At 38.7% G+C, this 17,216-nt stretch overlaps 1 protein-coding gene across 2 annotated transcripts in view; it reads left to right on the forward strand.

Annotated features, from left to right (window-relative positions):
* Window positions 1–17,216, forward strand: part of GOLGA4 (golgin A4) — a 71,185-nt gene that overhangs the window by 7,913 nt on the left and 46,056 nt on the right. For both annotated transcript variants that reach the window (XM_054273267.1, XM_054273265.1), the window contains exons 3-4: window positions 15,022–15,087; window positions 16,176–16,490. In XM_054273267.1, the coding sequence (XP_054129242.1) occupies window positions 15,022–15,087; window positions 16,176–16,490 (381 nt within the window). The remainder of the gene's footprint in view (window positions 1–15,021; window positions 15,088–16,175; window positions 16,491–17,216) is intronic.

A 17,216-nucleotide genomic window follows, 5' to 3' on the forward strand; every position in this document is an offset into this window, starting at 1 on the left:
TATGATTAAAAGTAAATAATCTTTGAAATCTGTTGGATTAAATATTCACAGAATTCAGTTCAGCAGCAGTATACAATGCGTAAATAAGATGCAGATATTGCATATTGTCTCTGAAAATACATGCCCTGATTAGATGAATGCAGTAAGTCTTTTGGAGGGTATTTTATTGCGGTTCTCATTTGACCAGGCAGTTGTTTTATGTGCAGGTGGCAATGGCAGTGGCATTACAGTGAGCTCTTGGGCTACATTTAATACACTGAAAATATTTGGTTCAGGAGTATTGTATACTAAAACATTTTTGCAGTACATGAATAATTACTGTCCCTTTTACTACTGAAAGCTAAGCAAAATTAGTGTTTCATGATTTTTTTGTATGTTTTGTGTCCTCTGTGAACTATGTTTTAGTAAGTCTTTAAATAGATCAGGATTTTGTATTTTTACTTCCATAGTATTAAAATTGCAAGTATCACACATGAAATATTTGGTTTATTCTCAGAATATTTTTATAATAAAAGTAATTTCAGAATTAGTTACAGTTGTAAATGACATCATTAGTCTGATCAAATAATTATAATCAAACATACGTGCCAACATTTTTGCTTTATACTCTACAATGAGAAGATTTTAAAAATACTTTAATATTTCAAGATTCCAAGATGTTATCAGTTTAAAATAAACCTACAACTTGTATGCTCCATTTATGTAATACCAGGTAAGTTTCTTTTTCATGCCAACTTTCCTCTTCAGCTTGTATTTTATTTGATATATGAATCTCCAGTAGCAGTGTTACAAAAAACCTCAAAATTTTTAATGTATAGGAAAAGGCAGAGGTCTGACTAGTTCTGTATTCTCTTACTGCAAGTAGCTTGTAAAACATGATCACATTGTGAGGTAAAACTACTTCCGCAGAACTTCATTGACATTTTGCATACCCAGTGCTTTTTGATTTAGTATGCTGCTATTTGAAACAGCCCTAGACTATTAAAATATGCTTATTTAGTGAGTTCCTTCTTTTCTATGGAAAAATAGTGTTCAGTTTTCAAACTGTTACCACATTGGCTTTTGAACAGAGTTTGAGGTGGAATACATAAATTGTATTCATTTCAGCTCCTGTAAGTTAAAAATGTTCTTTTTGTTCTAAAACATTATACTTGTTTACAAGTATACAAGGCCCAACTGCAGAAGATAACAAAGCTAGTGCTAGTTTGCTATCAGCTGAGAGCAAGCAGCTGATGGACTGCTGTGGGTGACCTACCAGTCATGCATCCAAATGTCACTGATATCCTAATGAGTGTTATGGAAGTGACAGCAGAGCACAATATATGTAGCACTTTGACCTAAAGATACTTAGCCCAGGTACTTTTTGGTCTCACTTTAATGGTATATAATGGCTGTTTTATTAAATTAGTTGAAATGCTTCTTTGACATTGGCTATTAGTAAAGCATGACAAGTAAAGCTGAAATAATATACCTTCAGTACCTTTGTTATTCCTGTGTCTTTTCTGTGTTCATATACTTTATTTGAAGTACTTCTAAATAGGTGTTGCCATGCAAAGATGGTAGTGGTTCAGATATATCTGTATTTTTTTTCCTTTCTGATATTTAGGACTAATTTTTGGAGGCTGCATAAGCTAGTTTGAATCTAAACTACTTGTATTTTACAACTCCTGATACATACAGGATGCTTAGATGCTTAGGTGGCTCATCAAAATGGAAAGCAAACCAGAAAAGACCTATTTGATTTCTGTACTACAGCTTTCTGAAAGTGCAGTTCAGCTCTCCTAGATCCTGGGACTTTATCGCAGAGAGAAACTCTTGAAATTTTAGCTCCTCAGTTTTTCCTATTCCCTTAGGACAAATAACCAAATTTAATTCTGTATTTTACTCTGGGGAATAAGTTCTTTTTAAGTAAGAGTTGAAAGAAAACCTTTACCTGATAGTTGACATCTTCTAGCTTCTTAAGTAGATGAGGAAATGGTGGCTTTTCACTTAGACTAGTTTTGTAGTCTCATCCTCTTTCTTCTGTCTTGCTGTGCTGGTATATAACATAACAAAACTGCTCATGTACAGTTAATAGAACCTTTTAAGTATTAGCATACTACAAATACCCATATGCTGTGATGCACTTTGCTAACAAAATTTGCTTCATAACAGGCTAATACAAAATTTAGAACTACTGATTCTCTTTTTCTGAAGGGGAATAATCATTACCTTTGGCAATCAAACATACTGCATGCATGTAACATGTATAACATTCAGCTACTGCCATCTCCACAGCAATGAGACTTGGGCCTGTTGAATTTTGGGGGTTTCTTTCACAGCATATTAAGGAAGCTGTTTGATCTAGAAATTGCATGTTCTATGGCCTTTGCACCCCACTCACCAGAATCCTTGTGAAAGAAGATTTGAGCATGGTAATTCTTCAGAGGAACGAGGAATAATAATCCTAATAAGAGCACAGTCATTTCTAGAGTTCAGGAAGTCCTTGAAGATCAAGTAAGGCTGCTTCAGTTAGGCCAAACTTGAGGGCTACAAAAATTGTTCAGAATGTTGAAAATCCAAGGGTTATTTAAACAATAACTGTATGTGTCCTTTGATAGGATACTGAAGGTATCTGGTGTTTGGCTTCATCAACCAATTTGCAGCTTCATCAGCTGCAAATTTTACCTCATTTGCAGCTTTCTATCCAAGATAGAAACATTTGTTACTCAATAGGATTTTACTTGCAGAAAAACAGAATAAGCCTTAAATATTGTGATAGAAGATCAGTAGTGTCACAGTTTGCTAAGGAAGCATTCCTCTTTGACTGCCCATGAGCCACTCTGGCAGTCACACTCACACCACCCTAGGCTTTTGCTGCTGGGACTGAAGCCCCTTCACCACAAGCAGCTCCAATGAGCTGATGGGTGCCCCACCTGACTCCCCACACACTCATGCTAAGACAAGCTTCATGACGCTCACATGTCAGACAAGTTTCCCTCACTGCCTTGATCCAGGGTTTCCCATAGCAGAGTCCTAGACTCTGCTTCCTTTAAGAATTTTTATCATGGTGCAGCAATATAATGGCAGATGGAGTTGGGTGTCTCTTTTAGGGACCCTGAACAAAGGAATGCCTGGCTTTCATTCTGTGTGCCTGTTTTAATGGTGATATTTGATCTGGGGTCTTCTCACTGTTCTTTGGGTTCCACAGAGTCACTGGGTAGCTGGACACAGTCCAACTGGCATGGCAAGGCTGTGCCTTTTTGTTGGGCAAAGGGTTCATCACTGGGGATTTCAGCCATTTCTCCCCACCCAGGGCACAATCTGTAGTTTGCAGTGCCATTGTATACTGAGCTAACTGTACTATTTGTAGTCCTCAACAGCCTTCAGTTTATAAATTTGGTGCCTGAGATTAAGGTGTGGAGATCATTTGCCCTGGAGTATCTCAGAATTGGTAGGATTGGAAGGAACCTGTGGAGATTGTAGCATTGGAGTCTCTGGGTGAGCAAGGATAGGTTGGATGCAGTCTACACGGGGACCCTCAGCCAATGTCGTTCAGCTCGAAATGCAAATGTATCATGGGCCAGAGAGCTGGATGGGGCTAAGACCTCAACAAATCACATGTGTAAGGGAGGGAAGTCTTTTCTGTGCTATGCCGTGGGGTCCCTCCCATGGGAGATGGCTCTCCGTGAACTCCTCCAGCCTGGCTCCAGTCTTACAAGCAGCAGTCCTGCCAAAACTGCTGCAACAGGAGTCCCTCCCATGGACAAACAATCTTTCTGAAATTGCTGTGGTGTGGATCGCTCATCTGCAGGGTGCAGTCCTTTGAGGATAGGCTGTTCTAGTTTGGAAGTTCCACATGGTGGAAGCTTGTAACCATTTCTCACAGAAGCCGTTTCTGTGGCCCTCCCTCACTACCAAAAAACCAGGCCATGCCATGTCAGGGCCTCTAGCTTGTCAGAGTGACCCCGAGAAATGTTAGAAAGTCTCTTTTCCCAGCCTGGCACTCAAAGAAGGAGTCAGAGCTCTTCATTTCTCGGTCTCAATGTTGTTTATTGTAGCTTATCTATAAAATTCTTTCTCCTGTCCTGCCGAGGTCAGCTCAGCAAGGCAGTCAGAGGCATTCTGCCTGCTGCTGGGGCAGTGTTATGTCTTTATACTAAAAACTATGTATACAATGTTTAAATTACTTTCCAGTACCTATCACCTATGTTAGACAGTGAGCTTCTACTCTAAACCAATCTAAAAGTGCCAACATCACAGCAGAAGATGGAGGCCAAGAAGAAGAAGGAGAAAGGCAGGACACTCCCAGATCCCTCCATCTTTCCCCCCTGAATCCCATTCTAAAAACTCCAAAATCTACTTTTTCACCTTGTGGTAAATTCACTATCATTCTACTTAATTTGTCATGGCTTGCAGATCTTCATCTAAGGTCGGTAACTTGCTCCACGGGTCATAATCAAAACCATAGGCATTTTGATCTGTGCCAGGGTCTCTGAGACCCCTGGCAGGGGTCTTGGCTGCTCAGGACAGCCAGAGAGATGTCCTGGGTCCTGACAATGCCAAATCAACACACAGAGTAACAAAAAGACTGTAAGCAAGTCCTTAAATATTTTCATTGTTGGTCACCTAACATTGGAGAGTGGAGAATGAACTCACTAATGGGCAAATGCAGCCGGATCCATATGTATTAAAGAAATACCACTTTTGGACCATGACTATATATTCTGTCTTCGATAGTTATTTGAAGTGTGAAACACTTGTCTTGGCTAATGAAGAGGAAATATTTTGAAATTTCATTTTGATAGAGGGCTCGCTGTTCTGCCTCATTATTGTTGTGTCTTCTTTACTTGTAGGCTTGGCTCACAGAATCACAGAATTAAGGTTAGAAAGGACCTTTGAGATCAAGTCCAACCTATGACCTAACATCGCCTTATCAGCTAGTCATGGCACTAAGTGCCCCATCCAGTCATTTCTTAAGCACCTCCAGGGATGGTGACTTCACCACCTCCTTGGGTAGCCGATTCCAATGCCCAGTCACTTTTTCTGTGAAGAACTTCTTCCTAATATCCTCCTAAACGTCCGAAACCTAAACATTCTCTGATGCAGCTTAAGACTCAGTTGTTTCCTGGGAGAAGAGACTGACCCCCACTTGGCTACAACTTCCTTTGAGGCAGTTGTAGAGAGTGAAAAGATCTCCCCTGACTCTCCTTTTCTCCAGGCTAAACAACTCCTCAGCCATTCTTCATGGGACCTGTGTTCCAGACCCTTCTCCAGCCTTGTTGCCCTTCTCTGAACATGCTCTAGCATCTCAACATCCTTCCTAAATTGAGGGGCCCAGACCTGAGCACAGTACTTAAGGTGTGGCCTCACCAGTGCTGAATCCAGGGGAAGAATCACTTCCCTGGTCCTGCTGGCCACACTGTTACTGGTACAGGGCAGGATGCCACTGGCCTTCTTGGCCATGTGGGCACACCGCTGGATCGCGTTCAGTCTGCCATCAGTCATTACTCCCAGGTCCCTTTCTGACTGGCCTCTGTCCAGCCTCTCTATCCTCAGCCTGTAGTGCTGCAGGGGGTTGTTGTGGCCAAAGTGCAGGACCTGACACTTGTCTAGTTAAACCTCATATCGCTGGATTTGTCCCATCAATCCGGCCTGTCCAGGTTGCTCTGCAGAGCTCTCCTATCCTCGAGCAGATTGAGATTCACACCCAACTTGGTGTCATCTGCAGATCTGCTAATGGTAGACTCAATCCCTTCATCCAGATCATCAGTAAAGATATTAAGCTCATCTGGGCCCAACACAGATCCCTGGGGAGTGTCACCAGTGATGGGCCACTAATTGGATGCAACACCACCATCATTCTCTGGGCCTGCCTATCCAGCCAGTTCTTAACCCAGCAAAGAGTGCACCTCTTCAAACCATGGGCTGCCAACTTCTCCCGGACTTTCCCATGGGAGGCAATGTCAAAGGCTTTGCTCAGTCCAGTCCAGACAACATCAACAGCCTTCCCTGCATCCACGAGGTGGTTCACCTGGTCATAAAAGGAGGTCAGGTTGGTTAGGTAGGGCCTGCCCGTCCTAAATCCATGCTGGCTGGTTCTGATCCCTTGGCCACCTTGTAGGTGCTGTGTGATCACACTCAGGATGATCTGTTCATAACCTTGCTGGGCACTGAGGTCAGACTGATAGGCTTGTAGTTTCCTGGATCCTCCTTTTGGTACTTCTGATGGATGGGCAGTAGATTGACCAGATTCCAGTCATCTCGGACCTCCCCAATTAGGCAAGACTGATGATAAGTGAGAGAGAATGGCTTAGGGAGCTCTTCTTCCACCTCACTCATCACTCTAGTATGGATCCCATCTGGTCCCACAGGCTTGTGAGCATTTTAAGTGGCTCAGCAGGTCACTAACTGCTTCTTTCTGGATTGCAAGGGGGCTATTTATTCTCTGTCTGTCTGATAGTTCAGGAGGCCAGTTGATCTGAGGACAACCTGTCTATTTGTTAAAAACTGAGGAAAAGAGGCCTCCTCCTCTTCTGTGCTTGCCTTTACTCAAGCAAGAAGGGGCAAAGCTGAGATGATTTAGAAATGTTCTTGCATCATGATTAGCATCAGTGATACTGAGCAGAGTTTTTAATTGCATTCTACTGTTTGTGTAAGCTTTTACTTATGATGGAGACTCTGGAGTGGTATGTCAGCAAATTCAAGCAGTACTGCATCAATTTCCTTTTTCTCAGATTCATAACTGCTGTATGGATTGGCATGTTTTCGGCATTGAATAGTTTGGATCTTACTTTGTTAAAGCAGGGTTGCATATCCCTATCAGTCGTCCAGGTAGTTTAAATGAATTTTAAAAATGAACTTTTGCCATTGCTTACTGTTCTGTCATCTTACCTGTATGTTTTGGGTTTTATAATTAATATTTTGTGAAAGAATGAATTTGTAAATTTGTGAATTTATGTCTGAGCCTTCTGAACCTGGCTACACTAACATGGTCATCGACTTCCAGGGATTACTGAAAATCTAACAATTCATAGACGCTGAACAAGCTGACAGACCATCTTTTTTGGAGGGGATGAACTTGTTAGAGATAATAGGAATCCTTTTTAATGCAAACTTTGGTGTACTAAATAATGCAATTAGGATTAAGCAAAGTAATGCTGTGGTGAAATGTCACAACTTAATATTTTGAGCACTAGCAGGCTATTATTGTGAAGAGATAATTTAAATTATCCCTGGTTCCTGAAGTTCTTGATGGTCACGTTGTTAAAAGTGATTTAAATAAGCTGAAGATAATATATGTTACATGTTAATAATGTTCATAATCTTTTGGTTAATAATATTTGCCTAATCCATTTATCAGTGCTTTGCAAACTGTCTTTCATTTTCTTAACTGATCCTCTCCAAACATGCAAAGTAATTTTTATCTTTAAAAATTCGATAATTTTATTTGTGAATTTGCATGCTTCCAATTCATGAGGCCATCAGGCTTGCTTGTAGTATTGCTGCTGTATGTTTGTACACTTTTGTATACATAGTATATGCCTTTTCTTTTATTGGCATATGCCCTTGCAAGAGGAGCAAGAATCTATGCAGCCATCAACAGTTGATGAAGATTTTCTGGAACCATTATCACTTGTCAGTTTTGTCAATTTCCTTATTTTTCTCTTGTCTGAAAGCTCAGAGGAGGAAAAAAATGTAGGTGGGTTTTACACACCTGTATACATATATATAAACATACCTATATACATACATACACATACACATATACAAATATATGTACATACACACATACACACACATTTATATATATATATGTATGCATGAGGAGCTTTTGCACAGTTTACTCTTAAGAATTATACTTCTGACAGGCTGAGAGAGAAGGACAGCTAACTCAGTGTGTTGTTGCTACCACAGTGAATGCATAGGGCAAGTGTGTTGAGGCTCCGGGGGAATGAAGATTGAGAGCCTGAGGAATGTGACCATTTTTTTATTAGCAGCTCATCTTTGCAGTAACTTAAAAGTGAGAAACTCCAGCTTTGTTGGCAAATAGTTATTGGCAAATCTGAGGCTATTTATTGTATATGGCTCTCACAGAATATTTACCATTTCTTATGTTTTGTGAACATGAATTCAAAGTCATGAAGGGTTTGGCGAACACAAATTCAAAGTCATGTAGCCTTTCAGATCTTACCTGTGAAAATATTTCTCTCTCTCAATTTGAATTTATGTAATTAATCTGCTACAGCACTGGAATAAATGTAATTGTCACCAAAAAAAAGTAATTTAAACTCCTAACTTATATTAGTATTTGATTCCTAAAAGTACTGTTTGGTAACTTGATAGAGGGGTTTGTCTCATTATTTCAGAACATTTTTGTTTTATTTAGTTTGGCTTAGTCAGCAATCAGTACAATTCTGAAATCTCAAGCTGTAAGGAAATCAAACCTTGAACCTAGGTATGTGAGTATAATCGTGAGAGGAATATTTTTGTCTTTCAATTACAGCATCCTAAATGCATTACATTACATTAAATGTATATATCCAATTTGAATTCAAATTCCAGTCTCTTGGCTTCGTGTTTTCACTTCTAGGAATTTATCTCTCTTCTTAGATACTGACTTGATAAAATGGTTATATTCAACTTATGGTATTTTTATGAAATAGTCTGCTATTGTAAGGAATTTTTAAAAATATAAACAGCATTCTAGTGTATAAAAGCATCAGATGATAAATAGTCAAAAGCAAGCATTTTAGATTATATATAACTGAAATACTGACAGAATTTTTAGAATAGTGAGTTGTTAATGAATGAATAACTGAGAGCAAATAGGGCTCAGTGATATATGAAGACAACTCATCCACAGAAGTTAAAAAAAATTACAATAGCAATGCTTGAAAAATCATTTTTTATCTTGGACTAAACTAGGATCTTTTAAATAGTATGCTTCTTTTGTTCTAAAGAAGTTTTGATCAAAACTGTATTTTGGCTGTTCTGAAATGATCTAGTGTGTATTTTCTAGTTACATCCTCCCTTTATTGATATCTGTTGTCTCATAAACTGCTGTATTGTTTTGTTATGTATTTAATAGCATGGAAAAATGGAGTAAAATTTTGCGATGTTCTTTATTGCTTGATTTATTTTCATTTTCCTCCTTTTTGCATTGAATAACAGCTGTTAGCCGGGATGATAGCAGAACCTGCTTTTCTCTCTGAGTATACTATCTTTGCTTTGGATCCCACCAAACAACCTAAGCCTCAGAGTGATGGTGTGGTGAGTCCTCCCCACCCCTGTTAGTGATGCCTTTAGCAGGTGGAGGAGAGTAATGTACTAGAAGGCAAACTTACGTGCTTATGGCTTGTTCTCACAAAGACCTCTGTCTTAACTATCTTGTTGCTAACCCTGCACTAAATTTCACAGAGGTAGTAGGTGATAGCTCCTGGCTGGTATGCTGGTATGATATGAATTTATTGTAACATTAAAAAATTAACATATTTTTTCTTATACAGGCAACAATACGCAAATTTAAATAACTGTTGCACAAGTTTGTATGTGTGTTGCACAGAAATTTCCTATTCATATTTATGTATGTCTCTGTGTATTTCAAGATAAATGGATAGAATTAACATTGGGACTGGTTATGTGTAATATTTGCTGCTTACGGTGAAATATAGCATGTCATTTGCTTCTAATGGTAGCAGGAAATAATTATTTCACATAGACACATAAATTAATCTACATCTAGTTGATAACCTGACAGTTATTATTGTGAGGATGAGTAGTCTTTTTTTTAATAGTTAGATTTTACTTTAAATATATGTTTCTTTGCATGGAAATGTTGTCTTTACTCTATATAAGTAGAGAAGCTCAGTGAGAGGTGGCAAGCAGTGAAGAAAAGGAAGCAGGCATAGGGAGGTAGTCAGACTTCTGCTTTCTGATATAGGCACATAGAAGCTGTATTCTTATTGGCACACACAGGACAGGAATGGCATTTTTCACATGCTTTAGAGGCATGGCATTCCCAAGTCCATAAGTGATTTAAAGCACAGTAATTTTTAGCATCCCATCTCATCGTTATACTTCATGATTACTTTGTAAGTACTCTTTTCCTGCTCATGGTTTCAGTCACTGAAAGCTGTAACAGGATCAAAATTTAATAACCAGGACATAGCACAACACACTTGTTGGACCTGTCTCTCAAGCTAAACAAGACTGGACAGAAACAGTGATTAAAATGGTGGTCCTAGGAAAGTGTATTCTGGCCATATTCCAGGTCCTTAAGGATTCACTGCAAATTTAAGTAAGCTTTGTTAGTTTTCACTATGCAACGGAATTATCACAAAAAAATTAATTTCACATAACTGTTTGAGTGCTCCTATGTTGTCTTTATATGACCTTTTAGTATGTACTTTAGTGGCATATTTAGTGGCTCCCATATTTATATGCAAGGCTGCAGTAATGAAACAGTTATTGTTAATGTTACGAATGTGTACTAATATGTTACCTGTGAAACTCATTTTGTTCTCTGAACTTCTTGAAAATTCTAGGGCAGTACTCACAGTAAGAACTGGGAGAGGGAGAAAATGATGGGAAAGTTTAAAGAGAATAGGATGACTGATTAAAAAATATATTAAAGAAACACTCATGTATGTTTACAAAACCTAGGTACAGTAAAAATACAGGAGAGGAAAGTTTCACCAACACACACAAATGCATATTAGTTCTGCTAAAACAAAACAGTATTTGAGTTGTATATGTGATCTGAGAGTGAACAGCATAAAGAAGTGACTGTAACTGTGGATTTTTTTGGCATAGATGAAGTTAGTATCAACTCTTTACTAGCTAAGCTGCAAAGGTTTTGTGCATGATGAAACAGTTAAAATATTCTTGGACACAGTGGTTTTTTTTAAAGGAAAAATAAAAGGAAAATGAGGGAAGAAAGCATTAAGCTCTCCTTCCTTTCTCCCTTCGTAATTACTCAGTTTTTGAATGCTTGAGAAAGTATTACTATTAAAAGCAGTAAAATGTTAAAATGTTTCTAAATAAAAACATTTAAGCTTTCACTTCTCAGGCTTGGTAATCTATTTATGCCTTTGAGAAAAAAATATCATTTTGCATTGCAGAAATAGGGAAGTAAGGTGATAAAAAACGTTAGTGGAACACCCTAATGTGCTCCAGTTGAAACTGAGTTCTGATTTATATATCTTCATAATGAAAAACAATGGTTTTGTTAGATATTGTAAGTATAGCTGTCTTTGGATAGAGATATGGATGTTATCTTCTTTGAGTTCGTGGAGGAAAATCTTCCATTGGTCTCCAGAAACTCTGATGTAACTGCTGGTTTTAAGACTTTCAAAATGGCTGCTTGTGCTCTGTGAGTCTAATTATGCTGAAAGCTCTCTTCAGGCTTATGAAAAGCTTGGGCTTTTAAGCTTTTCAAAGCCTCTTGGATCTATATTTATATATAGCAACTTCCATTCATGTTTACCATTCAGTGTGCAGATATCCAAATACAATTCTTTTCCCTAGAGCACAGTGATAGAGACTTTCAGCAGCCAGATACCTATGGTGGTCCATTTTTTAATATGAAAGATTACCAATGTATCCCTTTTATTATTTATGTCAACAGAAATTTTAACCCAAAATCTTTTGTTCCCATAGATTGTGTAAAAGATGCCGGCATAGTGAGTAGGAAAGTTTTAAAAGTGTCAGCACTAGTTTAGCTTCGAAATTCCATTGTTAAGGATCTTTATAGGTCCTTAAATGGTAGCTTTTTAAAGCGTCTTCACAAAAAGAAACAGCATCCATGGGTTTTATATTCATAAAAACCATATTAAATTTAATAAATCTACTTAATCTTGCGTTTTAAAATAGATGTTAAATATTAAATTGTACTTACAAATTACATGCGCAAACCCTCCAGACTTTCCTTTAACTCTTCTTCATATGTATCAGAATACCTGATTTTTGAAAGAAGTGTATTTAGTTTGTAAGTCACAGAATCACAGAATAAAGTATGTTGGAAAAGACCTCTGAGATCATTGTGTCCAACCTCTGACCTAACACCACCTTGCCAGCTAGACATGCCACTAACTGCCACATCCAATCTTTTCTTAACTATCTCCAGAGATGGTAACACCACCACCTCCTTGGGCAGCCCATTCCAATGCCCAATCACTCTTTTTGTGATGTCTTGGTGAAGTGTTTGTCTTCCTCTGTTGTCAGTGCTATAGTAGCATAGCAGATGCTTTGTAAATGATGAAGCAGAAGATAATTTTTTATTTGAATTATCTTATTAATAACTTTTGCTGTTAGGAGAAAAAACAAGAACAGGTAGTGGAGCCAGGAACACAGTGTGGAAGTGCTTCAGTTTAAAACATATAAAAACTGTTAATCCACTAGGAGCAAATCCACTGCCACAGGACAGTGTTCTGAAGCAGAATGCAGATTTTGTTCAAGCTAGGTGAAGCACAGTTTCCGAATCCATACTTCTTGTATGACTTGTTTTATTTTGTCTGCATATGGGTTAACTGCTCAGTTCTCTGGTTTCCTTAACTATCCGGATTTCTCTTTGTTCTGTGTTATTTCTGTACTACCTCAAATCTGCTCCATGTCAGACCTTTTTAAAGCTCTTTTATCATCCACATTAATGTTTAGGTGTGCTTATTGACATATCCAGAGGAGAAGCTGTGAGCGTGATCATGTAGGAGATATATATACAAGGGTGATTGAGATTTCAGTTCTAAATACACTTTAGATTTTGCAGCTTGCATGTAACTGTCAGGGTATAGCTTGATTAAAAGTTAAAACTTACACTGCTCTTAGGTGAATTTACCCGTATTTTGTTTGATATGCCTCAGTGTTTTACTTCTGTTGAAAAAATCCATGTCCAAGATGGTTTCTAGCATATTCTGCTAATTCAGTTGGACTGGATTTATACAGCAAAAAACCATCTGGATGTGTGTAAGTTAGAAACATAGAATATCCTGAGTTGCAAGGGACCCACAAGATTGACCAAAGTCCTACTCCTGTCCCTGCACAGTACTGCCCAAAGAATCACACCATGTTCCTAAGAGTGTTGTCCAATAACTTCTTGAACTCAGACAGGCTTGGTGGTATGACCACTTACCTGGGGAGCCTGTTCCAGTGCCCACCCAGCCTCTGGGTAAAGAACCTTATTCTAATATCCAACATTATCTTCCCTGACAGAGCTTCATGCCGTTCCCTTGAGTCCTGTTCCTGGTCACCACAGCTCCTGCCCCTCCACATCCCCTCATGAAGAAATTGTAAACTGGTTTGACGTCTCCTCCGGGATGAGCAAGCCAAGTGACCTCAGCTGCTCCTTGTACAGCTTTCCCTCAAGGCCCTTCATCATCTTTGTAGCCCTTCTTTGGATACTCTCTAATAGCTTTGTATCTTTCTTATGTTGTGGCACCCAAAACTGCACACAGGGCAGAGCAGAGTGGGATGATCCCTCCCTTGCCCAGCTGGTGATGCTGTGCCTGATGTACCCAGGACACTCTTGGCCCTCATGGCTGCCAGGGCACTGCTGACTCATATCCAATTTTCCATTGACCAGGACCCTCAGGTCCCTTTCCGTGGTGCTGCTCTCCAGTGTCTTGTTCCCCAGTCTGTCCATACATCCAAGGTTGTCCCGTCCCAGGTGCAGAATTTGGCATTTGTCTTCATTGAACTTTGTATGGTTGCTGATTACTCAGCCCTCTAATTTACTGAGGGCTCCTCTTCCGGGGCCTCTCTGCCTTCAAGGCAGTCAACAGCTCCTCCCAATTTAATATCATTGTTAAACTTAGTGTACCTCCAAGTCCTGCATTGAAGTAATTTATGAAGACGTTGAAGAGCACAGAGCTGAGGATGGAGCCCTGTGGAACCCCACTAGTGACATCTCTCCAGTCTGATGTCACCCCATTCACTCTAAAGCTTTAAGCCCAACCCATGAGCCAATTGCTCACGCACTACATGATGTGTTTATCCAGCTGTTTGCTGAATATTTTGTCCAGGAAGGTCCTGTGAGAGACAGTATCAAAGGCTTTAGTGAAATCCAAAAAGATTACAACAAGTGGCTTCCCTTGCTCATCTCAGTGGGTAAGCTTGTAATAAAAGGAAATCACATTTGGCAAGCAGGAGTGTCCCCTTATGAACCCATTACTGGTTGTGACCAAGGATTGCTCTGTCTTGAAGCTGTTTTTCAATAACTCCCAGAAAAATCTGCATAGTTTTACCAGTCAATGAAATGAGTCTAAGTGACCTGTAGTTTCCAGGGTCATCCTTCCTGAAAATTAGGACTGGGTTAGCAAACACCTGAACACAAGAAAGGCAGGATAGACAGGCTAGGAACAATAATGTCTAAACTCTGTAAAAAAGCCCCAAACCAGTAAAAAACCCCCAAAACCCAAACCAAACAAACCAACCAACTCCAGACTACTGTTTTTTGTTGTATTGGTTTTGTTGTTTTGGATGAAGATTTTTAATGTGTGTGTTTTTTCCTTTCTTTGGGAATGCAAAAGTTTTGTTAAAGATATATTTTCTGAAAGTCTAATTTTCTTTCCATGTTTGTTGGAGTTATAAACAGTTTGTTGCCAGCACTTCTTTTCCAGGTAGTTTCTGCCCCCCCCCCCCAATGCACTGAAACAGAGAAAGATGGTGTTACAGCCAACTCTTACTCATATTGGCTATAAATACTAGTAATTAATTAGACTTTTCCTGCTATAATTTTGTCTTTTTGTTGTGTCTTTGATTTGTCCATAAATGTTATATAAATAATCATGATGACTTACTTAATTGGAGATATCCATGTATCATACTAATCCATGCACACATAGCTGCTTTGTAGTTCTGCATATTGCAGCAATCTGTTTTGAATTTAACAAGCTAGCCTGTTTGCATGAAGACATTTTAATAAGCTTTCTAAAGAAGGTACTAAAAACAGAAGCAAAGAAAAAAGCACAGATGCTGTTTCTAGGAACCACAGAATTACAGCCCTTGTACTCTGTTTCTTCTAACAGTTGTTTTTACTTCCTGTAGAACTTGAATAAACAACCACTTCCTGGGTCCACAGAAAACAATGGAAGTGAACCTGTCTCTCCACAGGTATGTGGAGGGCATGGGGGGTTTGTTTCCTCCTTCACTGCTGTGCTGTCTTTGTGTTACATTGGTTAAGTGCCCAGTATTTCTCTTCATGCTGAAGTAGGGCTAAGTAATTGCCTGTGAGGATGATCAGATATTTTGTTTGTGTGTAATACTATTTGCTGGTATTAAGTATTGCCACTGATGTGTGGAGCTTTTCTTTTTGTAAGGACTGGTTAGCAGACTGCCAGCATTGAGATGCATCTTGTTGCACAGCAGTAAACTGGCTTTCAAAAGTAGGGGGCCTATTGCATGCTTGGAAAGCTGGAGAAAAGAACTGGTAGACTGAAAATGTTGTCACTAGTGAGAAGGTAATTTTTAAATATGTCTCAGGGAAACATTTAGCTTACTGAAGTGGGATTATCAGTGGCTTCTGGCATGTGTCTCCCAACATTTGATTGTAGGGGCAATGTCTTGCAGTAATGCTTTCACATGATTTCTGTAGCACCAGCAGTAAAGGTTACCACAGCACAGAATCTTTTGGTATAGAGTGAAGTAAGTACTATAGCTGCATAAATCAATAATTTTGTTTTATGTAATAATTGTAAAGTTGTTTAAAATAAAAATAAAAAAAGGACTGTTCAAGATGGTTTACTAGGACTAACTATCATACAAGGATCTCTACCATTAATTTGTTCCCTTAGTCATAGAAAAGTATCTATGTCTTTGAGATAAATCCAGTCTTCTGTGTAATACATTAAGAAGTGAGTCAGTTGTATTTTTCATGTTTGAGACAATAGACATTTATATTAGTTACACATTCCTTAATTTTTAGAGGGATTATACAGAAAAACATTTTCCTAAAAGTTTAAATCAGAGCTGTAGTTTATTAGATTTAGTTGCTATCTGAAATGGTGCACATCTGGTAGTTGCATGCTTGATTTTTCTGCACAAGTAGATGATTTTTTTAAGGGAGTAGCTGCTATTTGGTGTCATGCATGTGTTAGACAACAGTAGTTTCTTTGCACAGGTCAAGTCTCTTTCCTGGGCTTTAGTGTGTCTGTCTGCCTAAAAGCAGTGCAGAAATAATTACTTTCTTTCAATTTTTGCAGCAAAGTGACAGTCAGTCTTTTGCCCAGAGGCTTCAGCTTCGAGTTCCCTCCATGGAGTCTTTGTTTCGAAGCCCAGTAAAAGAGACCCTATTTCGCTCTTCTTCTAAAGAGTCCCTAGTCCGAAGTTCTTCAAGAGACTCACTGAATCGACTGGACTTGGAAGCTCTCAGTCCCACCTTTGATTCACCTTCTGACATTGAAAGTGAAACGGAAGAGCCTCTGGGAAATATGGACACCCTCAGCAAAGAGCAGTTGCTGCAGCGTCTGCGTAGAATGGAGCGCAGTTTAGGCAACTATAGGGGAAAATACTCAGAGGTAGGCAATGTGACTGGTTTAGCTATGCAGAAAGGGGAAAGAGATTAGGCTAACAGATACTGCAGCAGTGGACAGTCTTTTTCTTTTCCTATTTGGAGCAAATGTTTAAACTTACAACTAACATGGAAGTTAACTAATTCTAAATCTAGTTATTTTTGACCTAAAAAGGTTAAATGTTCTTCTGGTAACAAAACATGGAAATCTTTTTCTTCTCTTGTTTGAAAATAATTTCCTGATGCCAGCAGTAGAGGTTAATTAATGGTTACTCACACAGAGCAGGCCTATTAAGATTTCAAGCTGAAAGCATCTAGCAGAGGGTGAAGTTCACTACAGAGATAAGCATGACTTGTACTCCCATGACAGCAAATTTATTTTTTTTTCCAACCTGTTCTTGAAAAGCACGGTGTATATTCTAGCCATGTGCAATAGGTAAGCATTTTGTTTTCAAGAAACAAGTTCTATTCTTCATAATTTCTAGGTATTCCCTGAGAGGAATTAATTCAAACATCCTATTTTTTGGGTATTTTTGTAAAAACCAATTATATAAGTAGTTTCCCTACTCATTTTCCAAATTACTGGGCAAGGTAAAGCTGTCGAATGGAAGGTGGTGTTTTGGTATTGGGTTTTTTAATTAGTTTTGGGGTTTTGTTTGGGTTTTTTAATTTTTTTTTAAGTGTGTGTTGTATTTAAAACTGGATATTTGTACTGTTTTTTACAGTTCTTTTA

Source organism: Melozone crissalis, unplaced genomic scaffold (genome assembly GCF_028551555.1).
Source record: "Melozone crissalis strain CALT ecotype California unplaced genomic scaffold, PUWL_Pcris_2 ptg000016l_1, whole genome shotgun sequence".
NCBI lineage: Eukaryota > Metazoa > Chordata > Aves > Passeriformes > Passerellidae > Melozone > Melozone crissalis.